This window comes from Dipteris shenzhenensis, chromosome 10 (assembly GCF_047967505.1).
Source record: "Dipteris shenzhenensis isolate YYH24624 ecotype China chromosome 10, Dip_SZ_1.0, whole genome shotgun sequence".
Lineage (NCBI taxonomy): Eukaryota > Viridiplantae > Streptophyta > Polypodiopsida > Gleicheniales > Dipteridaceae > Dipteris > Dipteris shenzhenensis.
In genome coordinates this window covers 28,723,762-28,742,778 of record NC_141605.1, presented here as the reverse complement: position 1 = coordinate 28,742,778, position 19,017 = coordinate 28,723,762, and the positions used below count along the sequence as shown (strand labels likewise).

Sequence of the window (19,017 nt, the reverse complement as noted above, 5' to 3'; positions counted from 1 at the left end):
TAGGATCTCGTATGCAAGAGAGAAAACAAGATAGTATGGAGAATCAAAATTTTGATTACTGTAGAATTGATACAATAGATGGCGCTGCCTCCCAACCGTGCGCTCCTGTGAAAGAAGCTTCGATGGTGAGCTGGAAACAATAGAGGATGGAGGCTAGATGCTAAGGAATCAGGGTTTTTGTAGACAGTGATAAAATGGGCTTCACGGGCTTGCTCTTAAATAGCCACCAGTCGTAGTCAGTTAGGCTCAATTGGGTGACTGACCCAGTCCACCCAAAACGATCAACTGGGGGTCGGTTTTGAAATAGGCCACCGACCATACGATAGAACCAGTGCACAAAACAGAGCAACTCGCCTATAGTCACCGTTCAGCCCAGAACCATTCGAGATTATCTGAGGCTCCAAACGAGCCCCGCAACCCAAGAGTGAGCTGCCCTGGGAAATGCTTCGTCTACCCTCAGTGTGGTCTGTCAAGGGATGCCTTCCTGCACTTGCATGTAGCCTAGGTGGTGGTGTGCCAACTCTATCTAAAGCCGTCCAGCCATCAGGCCACACATGGCCCCCATCTGGTGTCCAAACTAGGACCTATTGGATAACTGAGCTACTCAAATGCCTTCTCTTCATATGGGGGGCTTACAAGTAGAGTTAGCTGGTTCCCGCATAGTTACACGAGAGTGGAGCATTGATATCTAACAACTACTTCCTTCACGAGCAGTGCCTCTATTGCTTACTTTTATATAGGTTCTAGAATGCTCACCTCTCTCCTTCATTTTTTATGCTAGTAATCTTGCATAATGGGTTTACAATTTTTTGATTCTCTACCATTTGTGCACTATGATGAAGTAGCTTGTTGTGGGAGCTTTATCACTCTCTCCATCAAGGGTAGCATTTGCATTTCACTTGCACACACCCCCTCCCCCACCCATGCATTTTGGGTGTATGGCTTTCCACTACACGATCTCTCAATGCACACCTTGAGATTGTACCCAATGCAACTTCTAAGGACTATCACAGTATAAAAATTGATAATACTAAATATGGACCCCCCTTTTCTACCTCTTTTAGTACCTCACCGCCCACCTTTCACCATGCCAAGGGTGTACTTGCTGATGTTGATCCTTGGCTAGCAATTGGTGCATCTTAATGGGATGATTCATCACCAAATAACCCTTTGTAAGTGTCTTGGATCCAGCTTTTACCAAGAATGGTGGCTTCTGTTAAGGTATCTGTAGGAGGTACACAAAACTTGCAAGGCACAATGTAATTGTCTAAGGAAATATTCAACATTAACAAACCAATAACCTTAATAGAGGTACCCTTTATGGATTGAATTTCAGAGTCACATACTTGAAGGTGTACCTAGCCAAGATGCTTTAATGTCTCCCAAGAGATGAGGTTGTGGCTTGCTCGCCCATCTACCATGGTCTGTTTTTGGCATGTTGCACCTACTAATGTCAGCCCTACCCAAAGTTGAGATGGAGTCATATGTATCTCGTAGGATCAAGGGAATTGTCAATTACTAATTCAATTTGATTAGGTAGTATCGCTCTTATGGTGTAAAAAGGTGTAATGGAGTTAAGTTGTTCATCATCATCAAGGTGCATCGTCTGAGTGCCCTCAGTGGTCGATAGATCTATTATGGCCAGTATATGCATCCAATCAAGTGAGTCTTCTAGTTTGGTAAAGGAGCACACCAAGGTTCATCAAGACTCTTCTCACTGTCCTCTTTCTCATATTTTTTAACCAACTTTACAGGCACAGACCTATCGGTGGTATCCGATTCAGCTACAAATAGATTTCTAGACCTAGTGTAAACCTTCCATGTTTGGAGATCAACCCTCACAACTTGATGATCTTTCCTTAGATGAATGTTGTTGGAGCGCCAATCATCGATCAATCCTGCCATACATAAGAAAGGTCTCCCTAGAATAGCCTCATACCCAGGGTTGTTTTGGAAATCCATTATAACATATGTGAGGCCAAAGGATTTGATTTTAATGTTCTTGAGTACTCCTATGGGTGAGCCATGCCTCCGTCAACTAATTTAACTACCAAGGAAGTACTCTCTCAGTCAAGACTTCCCCACTTTTCCCAGCATTGTTTCATGATGATGCTAACACTTGCTCCTCCATCTAAGATTGCCATAGCTTTCTCATCACGCAAAGAGATGAGTAACATTGCATTCGTGTCATCACTCTAAAAATATTGGCCCAATTTGTTGATTAGCACCCTTGGAAGGTCTTGGGCGTGATTGGGAGATTCAACATTATCAGGATTTGTGGGTTGGGGTGTCACTATTTGCCCATTCATCCAATCCAAGAGGTCTCTCCATAGAGTAGGATTACCCCGTAATAATGTCACGATGGGAATCTTGATCTCAATGGACAGGAATGAGGCTAATCCTATGATGTCTTGAGGACTAGTGATAGATTCCATGCCTATTGATTTAGACTCTAAGCCATATAAGGACATGTTGTCATCCTCCTTTAGTTGTTGCAAGGTAGGGTCTTCTTCAAACATTTGTTGCATTAGGGTGGATCCTTCTGTTGAAGGGCATGACACACCTTCTTTCTCTACCCTTTTAGGTATTTGCAAGGCTTTTGAGGCTCGAGTGTTTATCTCATATCTAGGATGAGTGTTCATCTCAAGTGCTTTTGAGGCTCGAGGCTTTTGAGGCTCGAGTGTTTATCTCATGCCTAGGATGAATTGTATCAGTACTCTTGCTTGCCTTGAGACTCTGCTCACATTCCTCTTGACACTTGTGTTCCAATTTATGTACCTCGGTGAGACCTTGTTTCCCCACACATGGGTTGGGATATTCACTATGACCCTTAGGTGTAGTGGCTTGGCCATGGGTTGAAGCCGTTATCGTTGCCTCATTTACCTCATGCGGGTGGTTGTTGCTGATATCGTTTACGAGAGTATCACCAAAGGAAGATGATGTTGCTAGGGAGGATGTATCTTCATCTGACCCATCTTGGATGATGACCTTATTTTTTCCGTTCCCAATCTTTGTTGCACCCTTGGTACTTACTCGTGCTAATTCGGTTGCCTCTCTAAGTTGTGACGTGCTAGCTTTATCCCTTTTGGCTTGTTTGTGAAGCTCTTTATTAAGGGCTTTAGATTGCAACCTCGAGATTGCATTCAAGGATACTGATGATACTTGGCCTCTCTCAAGGCTTAACAAGTTAAGGCTTGTGGTCTTAGATGGCCTTCTCATTGAGCAATCCTTAAAAAGATGGTCCACACCACACCCAATGCAAAATGGCGATGGCGTATTAGACACTAGGGCACATATGATTGATTGCTTAAATTGCCCCTTATATGAACACTTATTGGTTGGGTTTGGCCCTTGACAAATATGGCTTGGATGGATTGTGTCTTGGTAAAGTTCATATATCCCATTTTTTGAGGAATTGATGTCGTTTGGTAGACCAGAATGTATTGGTCACCTTGTAAAATGTAGTGACTTATAATGCTAGACCAATTTGCATTGTCACCATTTTGGGGATAGTTGTGTCCACAGTATGTATGTTTGGGGTCTCCCCAATCACTAGGTAGCTCTTCCACCAATACTTGATTTAGGGGTGGTTGAGGTCCCAGTACTGTCAGGGGTAATGGAATATTTTGAGCCCTACATTGCTCTTGATTGGCTAATGTGGCTCCTTGTATTGCCCATTGTCTCTGATTGGATGGATTGGGCGGTGCAGGCAATGGTAGATGCAGCCTTTGTTGATACATGCGTTGAGGAATCACCCTAGGATAATGACATTGGGATGTGTCATGATGGTGCTTCTATCTTCCATTGTTGGCTCAACTAGTTTAATAGATTTGTGGCCAACTCTTCCATGTCAAGCACCTTGGGCATCATGCTTGCATCCTTAGTTGCTTCTAAGGTTGAAGCCTGTGCTATTTGGGACATATCTAAGGAAGCTAAGGATTTATCCTTTTGGGGCGTCTTCCCCATGTTATCCCCTAAGCGTATCGCCATCTTGCTGCATAGCTCAAACGATGTGGGATTCATAGCAAACAAATGATCATGCAGCTTAGCATCCCATAGCCCTATGAGGAAGCGTGGCAGAAGTTGCACATCCTCTCATGGGGTTCCATCATGAGTTCAGATGTTTAATCCTAATGATATAGTCTCTTAAGGACTCAGTGTCCTTCTGCTTCACCTCATAAAGCTGGTTAAGAGGGCTCCATTTGGGATCACTAGGGGCGAACCCCACCATGAAGGATTTACGCAAAGTGACCCAATTTATTTTCTCGAGGGTTTAAGGCTCTCCCGGGGGATCACTCTTCATTAAAGGGGGATGTCATCTGCATGCATTAACTTCAAGAAAACCCCGTATTTAAGATCCCCATAGGATGATAAAACACCCCCATTTAAGCTTATAAGATACCACCAAAATTCTATTATGTTTCTCCCTTTCTTTAAATCTATGTTCTTTCTCAAGCATTTAGATTACTTTCCCTATGACTATTTAAAACCATACACAAAACCAAACTTGTTTGGACTAGTTACCCAAGGTAGCCTATACTATGTCCCTCCCTCTTAAATATGGCATGGCCCCCCTAACTTAAATTCAATATTGGGAAAAAATAAAAAGGACCCCCACCCCTAATGTGTAAGCCTATGCCTCATTTCAAAAAAAACCCCTATTGTACACTCACGTGATATCATAAGTTTCCCCCTATGAATCCTCCGGGAAGGCTCTAAACCATTGTCTAGCCTTGCCATCAAGGCTCAAGCTAAAAGCATTGACCTTGTCTAGATCCCCAATATCACTAAAGGTCTCACAAATTTGTTCAAATCTCTCAACATGGGAGACTGGGTCTCCTTCTCCTAGAAACTTGGTGATTAGCTTAGAGATTGTGACAGGCTTGCTCCTTGAGGGGTTGGTGTCCCTTCTTGGAAACATTGGTGGTGGAGTGGTGGCCCCCCTTCCTAGTGCTTGCACTAGGATTCTCATAGCTTCATCTGTAAGGACGGTTTGTGATATAGGAGGAGGTTGTGGAATGGTGGGCCATGTCTTATACATTGGTGGTCCTGATGAAGAGTTCCATGGATTAGATGGCACAAGGTTGCGATGGGAGGATCCAAGCCCACTAGGCATTGGCATTGTGACTTGGGTCAGGTTGGGCCTAACAGGTTGGACTGGAGGTCCTCTAGGGAGTGGTATGTTCCTTGCAGGTATAGGCTTATAAGTGGCACTTGTTGGGTAGGGAATATCTCCCATGTTTTGTTGCCAAGGAGGCATCATACGGAATTCTGAGGTGGAGGGTCTTAACTGTGTGCCTCCAAGGTTACTCCTCTGCCCTCTTTGCTCTAGCATTTGGGACCCTTGTGAGAATGTGGGTCCAACTCCATCCCCATAGCATTGTCTATCATCAAACAATTGGTACGATGGGGGTTGATTGCCATTAGGTATCGTAGGACTTGGCTCCCTGAGTATTGCTTCTGCTGACATCAGTGGTTGGGCCGACATTTGAGCCTCTGACACTACCCTAGTCTATCCAGCAAATGGGTTTAGCCACTCTATTGGGTCTATTAATCCAAACCTTCCCATGATATTGGAAAAGGTTTCCCTTAATGTAGTTGCTGCTGCAGATGGGGTAGGAGAGTGGAGATCAGTGGGAATGGAGTTCAGAGCCACTGAGGCTCTAACATTAGAGGGTTCACCCATGTCTCCATCCTGACTCAGGGACTCTTTCGAGAGCTGGATAATTCACTTGGTGGTGGTTCTTGTATGGAGTGAGAATCGACTTTTGAGCTTACTGACCCTGAGGATGCCAAGCTAGGTATGGAGGCACTATCTTTAGGCTCTAGATGACCTTCTAGGACTCTTCCTAATCGCAAGACCATGTGTTCATTGGCACAGTTGAGGACCCAATTCTAGGTTGAGTCCGCCTTGATGCGGGGTCAAGGGGCGGCAAAATGGGGTTTATTTCAATGCAATTTGCACGCAAATTTCATCATTTCTTGATTCTTAGGGTCCCAATTTTCATGTGCTTTTTCTTGATTTTTGTGTTTCCAGAGCTATTCCTACGACCATGGGGATAGAGTTATGGCAACGACTGGTGGGATAGCAAGTTGGCGAGATAGATTTAAAGCAACGGCCGACGGGATAGAGCTATGGCAATGAGTCAATGCCTATTTGACCGACGAGATAGAGCTATGGCGACGACTTGTGGGGATAAGGCTATGGCAACAATCCGTGGGGATAGAGCTAAGGCGATGACCCATGGGGATAGGAGGTCAGTGGGATAGAGTTAAGGCAACGAATGGTGGGATAGAGTTAAGGCAACGAGTTAATGCATGTTTGACAGATGGGATAGAGCTATGGTGACAACCCGTGGGCATAGGGCTAAAGCAACGACTGGTGGGATAGCCTTATGGCACTAGTTTAACGCATGTTTGACTAGCAGGATAGAGCTATGGAGACGACCCTCGGAGTTAAAGCAACGACCGAAAGGATAGCCTTATGGCACCGGGTCAACACATGTTTGATCGATGGGATAGCTGACTAACAGTAATTAATTAGGGTGGTGGGTTAGGTATTGACATGTGTCAAGTCTTGGACATAGGGCTAAGGCAATGGGTCAATGTAAGTTTGATCGGGGGATAGTGCTAAGGCGACAAGTCAATGCAAGTTTGACTGGTGGGATAGAGCTATGGTGATGGGTCAATGCAAGTTTGACAGACGGGATAGCGACGACTCGTGGGGATAGGAATGCATAGTTTCATCGACTGGTTTTTGATGATTCTTGATGACTTGGAAATTTTTGTTCATGTTCTTTTGTGATGGGGGGATGCTAAACTACCTAATCTACCTACCCAATTCAAATCTACCTACCCAATTCAAAAAAAAAGAAAGAAAAACAACATTTGGATGCAAAATGAGAGATTTCTTGAAGAGGTGACTGTCAACTATCAACACCAAAACCACTTCGATTTTTAGCTTGATTCATTATTTTTTATTGTTTTTTGTGAGTTTTGACACCATACACTCCTTAGCAATCTTTTAAACTATCTTCCTACCAAATCAAAATACTAAAAAACATAAAAAACAAGCTTCAAAGGATCCAAAATGACTTTGCAACAGAAAATGACCGTTTTCCTCACTTTTCCATCCAAACTCACACTTGTTCACTCTTTCCTCTCCTACAACTCCACTATCAAAGCTCCAAGTTAAGCTTGAAACAATGAGCAATGGGTAGATGATGAGAGAAGGCAAGTGCAATGCAAAAGCATACCTTGAACTTCCTGGCAGCAGCACAAAAAATGTGGTCTCAACGGTGACTCACGTGTCATGGGATGTTGAAGAGATGCCGATGGAGCCTCCACTCCAAGCTACTCCTTGTGAGAGCAATGCAAGGCACAAGCCATCCACATATGTCACTCAAGAAGCTCCCGGATTGTTGTAGTATGTTTTCACAAGAGAAAGAGGGAAGGAGGAGAAGGAAGAAGAGAGGAGAGAAGGAAGGGGAGAAGGAGAAGGAAGAGGAGATTGAAGGGGGATGGAGTGGCAAACACAAAGGCACTCCAAAGGAAACAAGAGAACACCCAAAGACAATCTTGGAAGAGAAGAGGGAGCTTGTATTCTGAACTTGTACATACAACAATGAAGACCAAAGTCAACCATTTGGCCTTTTATACAAGCCACCTTTTTAAGGGAGGGCCAACCCAAATCTCTTTATACCACTCTCCCTTCTCATTCTTTTACCATCCTCTTGGGCCCATCTAGCTCCAAGACACGATCCTGGCTCTATGGACTTATCAATGTCCATCAAATCACATCACTTAAATAGCGGTGGCATATTGTTAACCAATCTGTTAACAGTCCTTCACACCCGAGCCTGCTCAGCTAGCATTGAAGAGGAGTAGACTCTTAGGGCATGGCCTTGGCAACTGGAGTATTCAACGCTCCTTCAGTAATTGAGTGTTGAGCCCAAAATATAGGCAATGAGGGGACTGGCTTGAACGTGTGGGTGAGTGTGGGATGTGTGTGTGTGTGTGTGTGTGTGCGCGCGCGCGCGATCGGGAGGTAGGGCACCCTCTGCTTGATGAGCCCTTGCTATTTTTCTCCTTCACATTTTAAAGCCTCTTTCTCTCTCTCTCTCTCTCTCTCTCTCTCTCTCTCTCTCTCTCTCTCTTTGTCTCCCTCATCCCTCATCTCCACCTTTCACTATTTGGATCTCTGGAAAGCCTAATGAATTATTTATTATCATTCACCCTATTTTTTTTAAATTAAAAGGTAGCAACAATTAAATCTTTACCTTGTGCATATGCCTCTTGTGCCACCTCTTGAAATGAATTCTTCAAAGATCTGCGTAGACTTTTTTTGATCGGTGAATTTTCCAAGAGGTTTTCTTTCGGACGTCTACTTGGAGAAGCATTGGAGAAGGTGGAGATGTTGTTCTCTCAACATACGAGCATGTGGAAATAGCAGCACCACCTTTAAAGGAACATATACTCTAGAATAAGAGAGAGTTACTCATTAATCTAAATACTAAGCTATATCACTAAAGTGGGTTCATTAAAGTGGCATACAAATTAATTTGCATATGTTTTAGAATGAACCAAACCATTGAGGGGGCACCCAAAAGGCAAGGACAATCACAATTCTGGTCTCACAGAAAATATTAATTGTGGGAGCAAGTGATGTGCCTTCAATTGCAAGAGTCCTTTGAACATAGTAGAATGTCCCATCCACAGCGCAATTTAAGCAGTAAATGAAGCAAACTATTTTCTACAAATTAGACACAGTTATATCCAAGAGAAACGAACACTTTGCAAAGCGGGAAGAAACGAAAAACTCTATTTCAATAAAATCTATAGTGAAACGATGGGTCAGAGGTCGAACTGTACGAGTGTAGGAGGTTATATATAAATTCGCTCAAGCTCTCAAAAAGTTCTAGAGGGTCTCATACGTAACAAAACAAATGCCAGGCAAGTAAACGAAGGCCAAGTTCTAGAGCAATCTCACAGACAACGAAACGAATAGCAGGCAAGCAAAAGAAGGCCAAGCATTGAGAAACTTAGAGTAAAGGGCATGAGGCATGCTTAGGGGCAGGGTGTGTGAACGAAGCCAGGGGCACGTATAAAGAGAGACTGCATGCAACAAAGGGAGGTCGGAAAAGAATGGAAAGATGCAAGAACGCATAAATTCCAGTATGCAGAAGATTGACGATGATAGCAAAGAAACACGCTACCGAAACAATGTCGATGGTAGTAGCAAAAGCTTCATAAGAAACGTATTCATGGACTGGCCAGTAGGATGAAATTTGCTCCTCAATGAGCACCACAATCCTTAAGACCATAAAACATAACAATCAACGACAATTACAGTCAGCTAGCTGTATTCCATTTCACCTTGGTCAATGCTCGTATTTTTCATGATCACGTTCTCAATATCTTTCGCAACAACGTTATTCGAAGACAGGGTAATAGGAGAATCAACGGCCTGAGGGCAAACTTTGGCAAGACCTGCCAACAAAACCAAGCATTACAGAAGATTAGTAGAAGTAAAGAAATACGCAGAAGACAATACAAAGTTTTCGCAGGATGCAAAAAATCCAGATGTACCCTTCACGAAGGCACCGCTATCAATGTCCATGTACTCTACAGAAGCGTCCAGAGCAAATACAATGAAGGTTTAGAAAAACACAGGTGTCAACAATACGATTCATAAGACACAATGTCCCTTTTATAGACAAAGTGGACTCCAAAACTGACCCAAGGCTACTCACGATAGTTAAGGCGCCGAATTTCCTGAGGCCACCTACTCGCAATCATTCATTCCAAATCTATAGCATGCACAGACTAGAAGGAAGAGCTATACCTACAATCCACAAACTCCAACAACAATGAATTCGACGAAACAACAAAGCGTCATCAGCCTTAAAACCAATGACCTAGAACATTCTCTCCACCTACAGATCTCTCCAAGATAGCACTATAGGTAATCCCATATCGATCCGCTACAACGGAAAGCATTCAATGTGCACAGAAGATAGGATCAACGCGCACAAAAGATAGCGCGATCATTGAGATCAATGGCAGGAAAACCTATACATCTCTCACCAGAATGAAAGGAAGGCGACGCATAAAGCAATGCATGTATTTATGCATGCAAATACATGCAATCAAAACGGGACACGTGGCATGCATGGAAGGAGGACGTGCAAGAATTGATGGCACTCAGCAAATGCAAGTTGTTGTATGCATGCAAATGCATAACAAATGAAGAGGTGACAAGTGGAATTGCAAAGAAAGAATTTTCTACAAGGAAGTTCCCTGAATTTCTGCTTTGCCAAAACCCAAGAGGGCAGGCCAAAAATAAAAGGCAATAATACAGTTGATGCATTTTCTCAAGGTTTTTCCCGTACCATAATAATGCCAGCGTGGCAGAACGGGGCTGACGTGGAGGAAATCAAGAGGGCAAGGACAATGCGGCCCGTTGACTTACCAAGGGGGACGTGTCGTAGTAATAATGCAGAAAACAGGGCCAATAAATGATGAGTAATAATAATAATATGAGAGTAATTATTCTGCGTCGTCTTCTTCAACCCTACTCGTACACTATACACAGAAAGTACGTCAAGAAAAGAAGAGCTTGCAAGCTTTGTGGACTCTGGCTATGGCGGAATACAACAACAAGCTCTCTGCCTACAAGAATCTCTGTGGCTATGGCGCTTCATCCCCCTCTCTCCTCTAGCTGCCTTCGCTTCTGTAGGGAGCTCGCAAGTTCTCTGGCTATGGCGGACTCTACAAGCTCTGTGGCTTTGCCGGATTCAAGTCGCTCTTTGGCTGTCGCGGACCTCATCACCCTTGCTTAACCTCCCTGGCTATGGCGCTCCCACCCCCTCTCTCACTCTCAGCTCTCTAGCTGTCTTCCCCTGCTTGGTCGCGCGGCCATTAGGGAACAAGCACGCAAGTTTTGCACATTTGACGACACAGAAGCGACAGCCAGGAACGACTTATGGCGGCCTTCCCTTCCCCTGTCTCTGCTTCCCTGAGCCTCTTCATTTCAGGCTCTTCCTTGCCCTCCCCCTTGCTGCTTCCTGCCCTGTTTCACTAGCTTGGTACCGGTTCCCATTGTTCGCCTGAGAGAGTCGTTGTCGGAGGGGTTTTGGTCGCCCAGAATGCCTTGGTGGCAACGCGAACCAGCTGAGCAGCGTCAGCCCATCGTTGCAGGTCAGCATCCGCAACTTTATGAGACACAGGAGCAAGACGGGGCCATGGAGGCTGCAAGAGCGTCCTCTATCACTTCTCTCGCGAGGGCCTTTTTGGTTGCCAGACGCCGGTTGCGGCTCGACCCCGACCGGAAGCTGTATTTCCTTTGTAAGAGGCAGTTCTCCGTTCTAAGTTTAGTGGTGTTATGGGAAACGAACATGCAGCCTTCTGAATTCTGTCAACATTCTGAAAACTCAACCTTTCAAACCAGATGAACCGGGAAAGCAGGTGTGTAGCGCAGTGAGGATAAAAAATACCAGCCGGTCATCAGTTGCTTTCAAAGTAAGTTCTTCAATGCTGTTTATCTAGACAGAACTCCTCCACTCATATTGCTTGCCTAAAGCTCTGCACTTATCTTGCTTCTCAGTTTCAAACAAACGCGCCTAAAAGCTGTTTCATGCGTCCGCCCTGCGGGATTTTGTCTCCCGGAGAAACGATCATAGCCAGTGGTTTGTTATCCTTACTTCTTTGTACTCTCGCGCTTATTCTAAAGCTCACCCAAGAGGTCTGTCAACGTGTGCTTCCTTGACTTGGAACTTCGGTCTCTGCAGTCGTGAAATTTGTCGAGCAACCTGAACCCAATGAAGAGAAGAAGTGCAAAGAGAAGTTCAAAATAGTCAGCTTGAAGGTCAAGCAAGGAATGGAGTATACTCAAGCTTTGGTAGGTGTACAATTTTACGGGTGTATGAGGAAGCTCTCACGAGCCATGTTTTTGCTTCAGCTCACATTATATTAATGGTCGGGTGTGAAGTTTGAAGAACAGAAGGAATTTGTAGCAGTGGAACGTGTTTTACGGGTTGTCTTTTTGGATCCTCGGGGCCATTCTCCTGTAAGTTCTATGATGAAAATCTGTGATGTGGAGTTTTTCATCTCTCCGTTGCACGGCTTGCTCTAAATCTTGAAACTTTATTTTGTTAAGGAAGTGGAGAAATTGAACAAGCGCTTAGCTGAGGCAGAAGCTGCCCAACAAGCCCGTAAGAAACCTGTTGAGGAAAGGATCCAGAAAGCAGCACCTTCTGGGGGGCTTGATGAATGGGTAACACTCATACCTTAGCCTTTTATCTTTAGGCTGGTGAGTCTATGGGGAGTAACACTCCATTAATTAGCTTGTTTGGGATGCGCAGAAAGAGCAGCAAAGGGAGAAACGATTAGCCAAGCAGCAAACCGAAGGTGCTGACCCAATTGAAACATAAGGTCTACTCTTGCAAATTGTCAGTCTGAAGATAGCTAGCTTCCTTGTAAATACCACCGGCCCCCATGTTGCCGTAGGCCAGTAACTTTGAAGCTATTGCTCTGCGGGATCGTTGCACATATGTCAATTTGCCCTTTCACATTGAAGGAGGTGATTGCTGTCAAGTATGGGATCTAATGCTTCCAGCTCAGAGGACCAAGGGTAGAATCAAGTCATGGCATGGTGGAACGTCGTTTTGACACTGCACAGACTAAGGGCGCTGTTTTAGGAGTATTTTTACCTCTGTGGAAATGCCATTTGGCTTGATGCAATGCTGTTAACTGTTGACTCCATAGTTATTAAGACTGGACCATGAAACAAAATATGAGTAGATGTCACCTATCGGAGATATGGTTAGGAGTAAAAATGCTTGTATCCAACATTTCAGTAACTGTCATGGGTATTGGTTTGCTCTCTGCAAACTTTTGCAAGGTGAAAAGGGCTTCCGAAAGGTTTTATGATTCCAAAACTGCTGTTTCATGCTCTCTCTCTCTCTCTCTCTCTCTCTCTCTCTGTGCACCCTCCCCTCCCCGAATTGTGCCACTGCACACAACCATCCAAAAAATGGTTTCCTTTTGCTTCCTTCTGTATGGGGGTTTGTATTGATCAACATTAATGCATATCTGTCGGGCAAGTAACATCGCCTAGCAAAATAGTTCTGTGTATTTTTGTGGCAGATTGCACACCATTCAAGTGAACCCCTGTGCTCTCTCGTCTGAGTGTCTTCTTCTGAATAAATCACTTGTGCAGTCTAAGGATATTAGTCCTAGCACTTCCACATGTAGATGGGTTTCTTTCTATCTATTAAAAGATTTGATATGTATGCATTTCACGCCTTAAGCAAATGAGCTTCATAGGGTGGGATCACAGAGGGGGGGTGTAATTGAATGAGATGTAATTCGTAACATTTGTAAATTGCAAGACCCTTTACTCGAAGATGGTTATGTAGATGGGTTTCTATCTATTAAAAGATTTGAGATGTATGCATTTCACGCCTTAAGCAAATGAGCTTCACAGGGTGGAGTCACAGAGGGAGGGTGTAATTGAATGAGATGTAATTCGTAACATTCGTAAATTGCAAGACCCTTTACTCGAAGATTGGTTAGGATGATTAAAGTAACAGCTTGGAAGGGCTATGCAGTGTTCCCCTTCTTATTAGAGTGGCTCTATTTCTTCAAGCGAAGGGTTGTAAAGATATCCACTGGAGGAGCTGTTTATGCAGACCATGCTGGGGAACGTTGAGCCATTTATTATGGCCACGTTTCTTGGTTTGTCTTACCAATATACTGTGACAGATCATGCTCCATGCCATATGTTGCCTTGACAGCCATTGGGGGCCAAACTGGGAGCCATTTACAGCTACAGTGGTCATGGGATTGCATGAGTTTATGGCAGTAATGGTTTCTGCTAGCAGAGTCTGAATAAGTAATGGACTCTCTCCCTTCTGATCTGCACGCCCTCGTCTCGGTCTCCCCCCTTGCCTGGCACGGCGCATAGCCATCCGGTGGCTCGAGCTACTGCCCGTGTGGCCTTCCCGCCCGTCTCTTGTTCCTGCGCTGCCCCGTATCGCCCGTGCTATCCCATTGAGCTCTCAGGGCCCCTTTGTCATCAGCCCTCCAGCCGCGTCTGTGCAAGGGTGTGGAGGAGCAGTGTGCTCCGCCCCCTCACCTTAAGCGGCCCAAGCTGCGAAGAGAAGGAAGGGTGGTGGCCTACAGCTTCAAGGAAGGGTAGTGGCCTTCCTTGAAGCTGTAGGAGGGGCGCCTTTCGACACCCATACTGTTGTAAGATCGAGGAGAGCCCCCCCCCATTGAGGTCACTTGCATTGTGACAGCCTTGAGAGAGGCTGCGGATCTTCTTTCTGTCCCTTCACATCAAGTCGATTCTGGCTTCAAAACTCAAGCACTTATTTTCACATGGTAGAATATTTGGTCACGTGTACTTAACGTCTACTTCAAGAACTTCGGAGTGGGTCGCTCTCAAGTGAGGCTTGGGATTTTTGGTCTGCCCTCAGGGTAGCCTTTGCAACGATGAGATTTTGGCAAAGCAGAAATTAGGTATTCCTTGAATTTTTGGAAGTGCATTTTTCCTATTGGCTCTTTTTCATTGGACTTGAATGCAGACTTTAAAGTGGTTGACTCTCTCTCTCTCTCTCTCTTCGTGCTTGACTTTCTCTCTCTCTCTCTCTCTCTCCTCCTCAAGTCTTCTTACATAGGATCTCCACCTTTTCTCCCATACCCTCCCCTCTCTCTCTCTCTCTCTCTCTCTCTCTCTCTCTCTCTCACATAGGATCTCCACCTTTTCTCCCACACCCTCCCTTCTCTCTCTCTCTCTCTCTCTCTCCTCCCTTTATCTCAAGTCTTTCTCCACATCATTTCCTCTGGATTTCTTTTTGTTTACTTTTTTTAATCTTGGGAAGGCCTTATGGATGACTGAATATCATTCACCTTGTTTGTATTGCACTTGTTGCCCGTTCAGTTTGCATCTCTCTTGTAGGTTGTTTACTTACTTTTTTGGCTTGCCGTAGGTAGCCTTAGTGGAGGCTTCAGTTTTGGAGATGGACAAAATTTAGAATTTTTTAAAGTTTTTATTGTGAATTGTTGATTGGTCCACTTGTGTGTTTTTTGTTTTTTATGATTAATTCTCTCCACCTATTTCTCCCTCTTTCTCTCTCTTTCTATTTGAAGGCAAGCTCACTCCTCCTCCCTCTCCCTCTCTCTCTTCCCCTCTTCTCCCTCTCTCTCTGTCTCTCTCTCTCTCTCTTTCAAGCTACACATTTGAGGCAAGTCTTTTGAATGCTTTATGAGCATTCATCTTGTTTTTTTCCATAAAAAGCGTTAGTGAATATTTGGCAGGGAGCAAAGTCTTGACGGTGACCTTTTGGTCTAGAGAGAGGAGCTCTCATGGTAGCATCCTTGATTTCCATAGCTGTGAAGATTCGTCTCTCCCCCTCAGACAAGCAACGGGCTTAGTCGTGCTAGCTGAATAGCACTCATGGAATCACTATGCAATGTCGGCACACCTGTATGAATCTCCAAGTCTCCCACTAGTCGATCAAGCCATATGGCCTCCATACTTAACTTCTGTGATAGACAAAGCAACACACTTCTGTTCGCGATAATTCCATAGACATTGTGCCACTGCAAAGATGAACACATAACTAGAAGTGGATCTCTTGCTATCCACATGCCTTGCATAGTATGAATCTGTGTGCCCAAGTACACATCTTTCTCCTTTGCCAAAGCACATACACATCTTCTTGGTACCCTTCATGTACCTCATGATGCACTTAACTGTCTCCCAATGCCTCTTCCCTGGTTTAGCCATATACCGGCTAACAACTGCTACTGCAAATGCAATGACCGGTCTAGTAGCTATCATAGCATACATAAGAGTCCCAACCATTGATGCATAAGGAACCTTGGTCATCATAGTTCTCTTCTCACTCTGATTTGGGACTATCTGCTTGACTCAATTTCACTTTTGGAGCCAATGAAGTACTTACTGCCTCCCCCACCTCTTAGTGTAGAGGCAATGATCAATTTCACTCCTTTTGAGCAAAGCAGTCCATCCCCTCCTCCAGTGACAAGGGCAAGGGTCCAACCCCTACCTCAACCCCTCTCCCAATGTAGCAAGCAAGAGCCCCCTAACAGCAGAGGACCACGGCCTCACATCAAGAGTCAGGGGCAATAGGGCAAGGCTCGGACCTGAAACTAAGACCCAGACTTCCCTTGCCTTCGGGAGTTCTAGTGTTTGGGGCCTTGGAACTACCTAGCTATTCCAGACTCCTATCCTTTGTCTCTCAAATCGACAGTTCTGATTCTGCAGCATCGAAAGAGGGGCTCTTTCAGTCAGATCCTGCATGAATTATTTCTGGGGTATGGAGTGTGCCTCCACAAGAGAGGAGAATTGGATGCCAGAGATGTTTGATGACGAGCAGCTGTTCCGCATGACAAACGAGTGGATGGGGCCTTATGGGCTGGGACTATGGCTTGCCTATGGCTCGTTTGCTTTCTTCCACCCTGGTATCATGCCAGAGAGACCGGGCTCAAGATTGGCAGTAGGAGTGATTCAGTTGCCATAGGAAGCAAAGATTCATCCGACACAGCAACACTGGACGCTACGGTAGTGTGCACAAGCGTTTGGGGCAGATTTCTCCTTCATGATGCAGTGGGCTCGGAAGGTGGGCATAGAGCCAATGGCTACTTTGGTCCATAGGCGCACTGACATAAACTACTCCTCTTCCAAGCCCCCTTCAAAATTGTAGAAGTCCCGATTCTTAGAACAAGCTCCCACACATAAGCAAGCTTTGTTTTCTTCGATATCTTCCTCATGAGCTAGACAGTGGTGATTTGGAATGTGCATGGACTCCACAATTGTGCATGTAGTCAACCTCAGTACCTAATTCTTCCCCAGTAGTTGCAGCGTGCAGTGGTAGGTAGGTCAGTCAACCTCCTCCTGATCTAGGATATGTTTACAGCGGTTGATATTGCGTGCCAACACCACCTCCTCCTCAGTAAGGGGCCTGGGGTCTGTGGTCCCTAGCAGTTGGTAAGAGCGGTGGGGTTTGTATCTCAACCTCATAGGCAGTGGCTACTGAGGTTTTCGACCAGGGAGAGCTGATCGCAGGTAGGGGAGTGTGGATGGGCCTCTAGGTGGGAGGCCTCAGGATAAGGGTTTTGAACATATACACACCAACATGTGGACACCACCAGCCGGCCTTTTGCAGATGCTTGACCGAGTGTCTCTAACTCGTGGATTGTAGGAGGTGACTTCAACAATCTAGATTTTGTGGAGGATAAACAAGGGGGTACCTCATTCTCTCTGAGATGCCAGCAATAGAGAGTACCTGGGAGTAGTTTTTGTGTTTGCGATTAGCAGTCGAGAGCCCTGGCGAGAGGCATAGTTCACTAGGACTCTACACAGCCTACACTTTTCCTTTGGGCAGAGGAGATACAACGGGCTACTAAAGTGCTTGGACCGTTTTTATGTTGGGGATTGGGCACTACACAAAGGGGGATCTACTAGCATCTTAGCAGGTACCACAATGTAAGCACCACTCTTCGATCACTCTTCACCTAGAGTAGCCTCGTCCGGATCCAGACAGCTTGCTTCAAGAGGCGGAGGTCCAAAGGGAGGACTGCCAGCAGGTTGGACAGCTTGGGTAGCAGAGGCAGTTGAGCAGAGTAGTATAGAGCTTCATTCCTTAGCACTTAGGCAGAGGCTTGCCCTGTAGGAGAGGGAGAGATCCCTACGGAGGGATTTGGCTTCCATAGTGCATGTCAGAGAGCAAGACCCCAGGTCATAGTGGCTCAGCGAGAGATATGAGGCTGCAAGATTGACCTTGCAGGATATGGAGGTGCGGAGCGCCAAGTTCTCATACCACTCTTCCCTATGCTAAATGGGTGTAGCAATCCTTCTCTTGGATTTCAAGAAGGCATACTATAGAGTGGACTAGTCCTTCCTTGAGGGCACCACGAGGAGATTGGGCGATGGATCCATGGGATTTCAGCACTTTATGCAGGGAGTTCTAGTCAGGTGACCATTTGTGGCCACACAAGAGAGGCATTCCCTCTATCCCATTCAGTCCGACAGGGTGCCCTCTTGTCCCCTTCCTCTTCCTCTTTGTGGCAGCGATCATGGGTTATTTTCAATGCTCTCAGGCCGCTAGTCTTTCAAGCATGAGACCCCCAATTCAACAAGAGGATGAGCTATTGGACACGGAGTTCGCGAACATAACTTTGTTTGTGGAGGGGTCATTGGCGAGCCTCAAGACGCAGTCAGGGACTGTGAGGCCTCCGGGGCACAAGTCAGCTGAACCAAATCCCTAGGCTTCTTCACGGGCACTGAGGAGATCCAGAAGATCTGTGAGACTAAGGGGCAAGTATCGCCTTCAGGTCGATCCCACGTGGACAGACCTAGGGTGTCAAGTGGGGTTGGATATCACGGTAGAGCAGTAGATTGCCTTGGTTCTAGAGATCGTTCGGTGCAAGCTTCTATATTGGAGCTCGGTCGAACTCTTCCTAGCAGGTAGGGCTCTTCATTGTCAACCAATTCTTACTTGCTACGTCCTAGTACATTGCATCTTGTTGGTGCTTCCACAAGGGCTACATGGGACAGCTCAAAATACTTGTGCGCAACTTTCTTTGGGCGAGTTCGGATGGCACACGGAACACCATGGCTAGAGTGGCTTGGTAGACACTGATCCTTCCATAGGTTGGGGGGTGGATTGGGGATTATAGACCCGAAGATGTAGATAGAGTGGTAGAGGATCAGGGTGATTCGACGCTTGGGTAGGGTATGCATATAGATCCAACCACGGTCCTAGCCAGCCCAAAGGGAGTAGTTTGGCAGCTTTGGTTGTGGGAGGGCAGGTCTATTAAAGACATCCAATAGGACCCAGGAGAGTGGTACTAGCTAGTGCAGGTGTGACATGCAGACAGGATAGAGGAGATGCCCTTTTTTTTCTTATACAACCCACATTGGTAGCTCATTGGTAGACATATCTAGTTGGAGGCAAGAGCATGGACCCCATTGAGGGAGCAACATTG

The 19,017-nt window shown here is 45.5% G+C and overlaps 1 protein-coding gene across 3 annotated transcripts; it reads left to right on the top strand.

The window, feature by feature from the left end:
* Nucleotides 1–10,590: 10,590 nt before the first annotated feature.
* Nucleotides 10,591–12,907, top strand: LOC147897655 (vesicle-associated protein 4-2-like). 3 transcript variants are annotated; one of them, XM_087380329.1, is made up of 7 exons: nucleotides 10,591–11,346; nucleotides 11,450–11,466; nucleotides 11,606–11,687; nucleotides 11,790–11,899; nucleotides 11,990–12,067; nucleotides 12,158–12,274; nucleotides 12,363–12,907. In XM_087380329.1, the coding sequence occupies exons 1-7, from the start codon at nucleotides 11,148–11,150 to the stop codon at nucleotides 12,429–12,431; spliced, it is 672 nt and encodes a 223-aa protein (XP_087236455.1). In that variant the 5' UTR covers nucleotides 10,591–11,147; the 3' UTR covers nucleotides 12,432–12,907. The 3 variants fall into 3 exon arrangements, with proteins under 3 accessions (XP_087236455.1, XP_087236454.1, XP_087236453.1); XM_087380328.1 differs by having other exon boundaries at nucleotides 11,450–11,520; nucleotides 12,002–12,067; XM_087380327.1 differs by having other exon boundaries at nucleotides 11,450–11,520.
* Nucleotides 12,908–19,017: the final 6,110 nt, after the last annotated feature.

Bases quoted from the DNA above. Each gene is read 5' to 3' on its own strand.
- LOC147897655 (XM_087380327.1), top strand. From the start codon at position 11,148: ATGCCTTGGTGGCAACGCGAACCAGCTGAGCAGCGTCAGCCCATCGTT. The intron at 11,347-11,449 runs GTAAGAGGCAGT...CTTTCAAACCAG, and splicing joins CCGGAAGCTGTATTTCCTTT to ATGAACCGGGAAAGCAGGTG. The intron at 11,688-11,789 runs GTTTGTTATCCT...CGGTCTCTGCAG, and splicing joins AGAAACGATCATAGCCAGTG to TCGTGAAATTTGTCGAGCAA.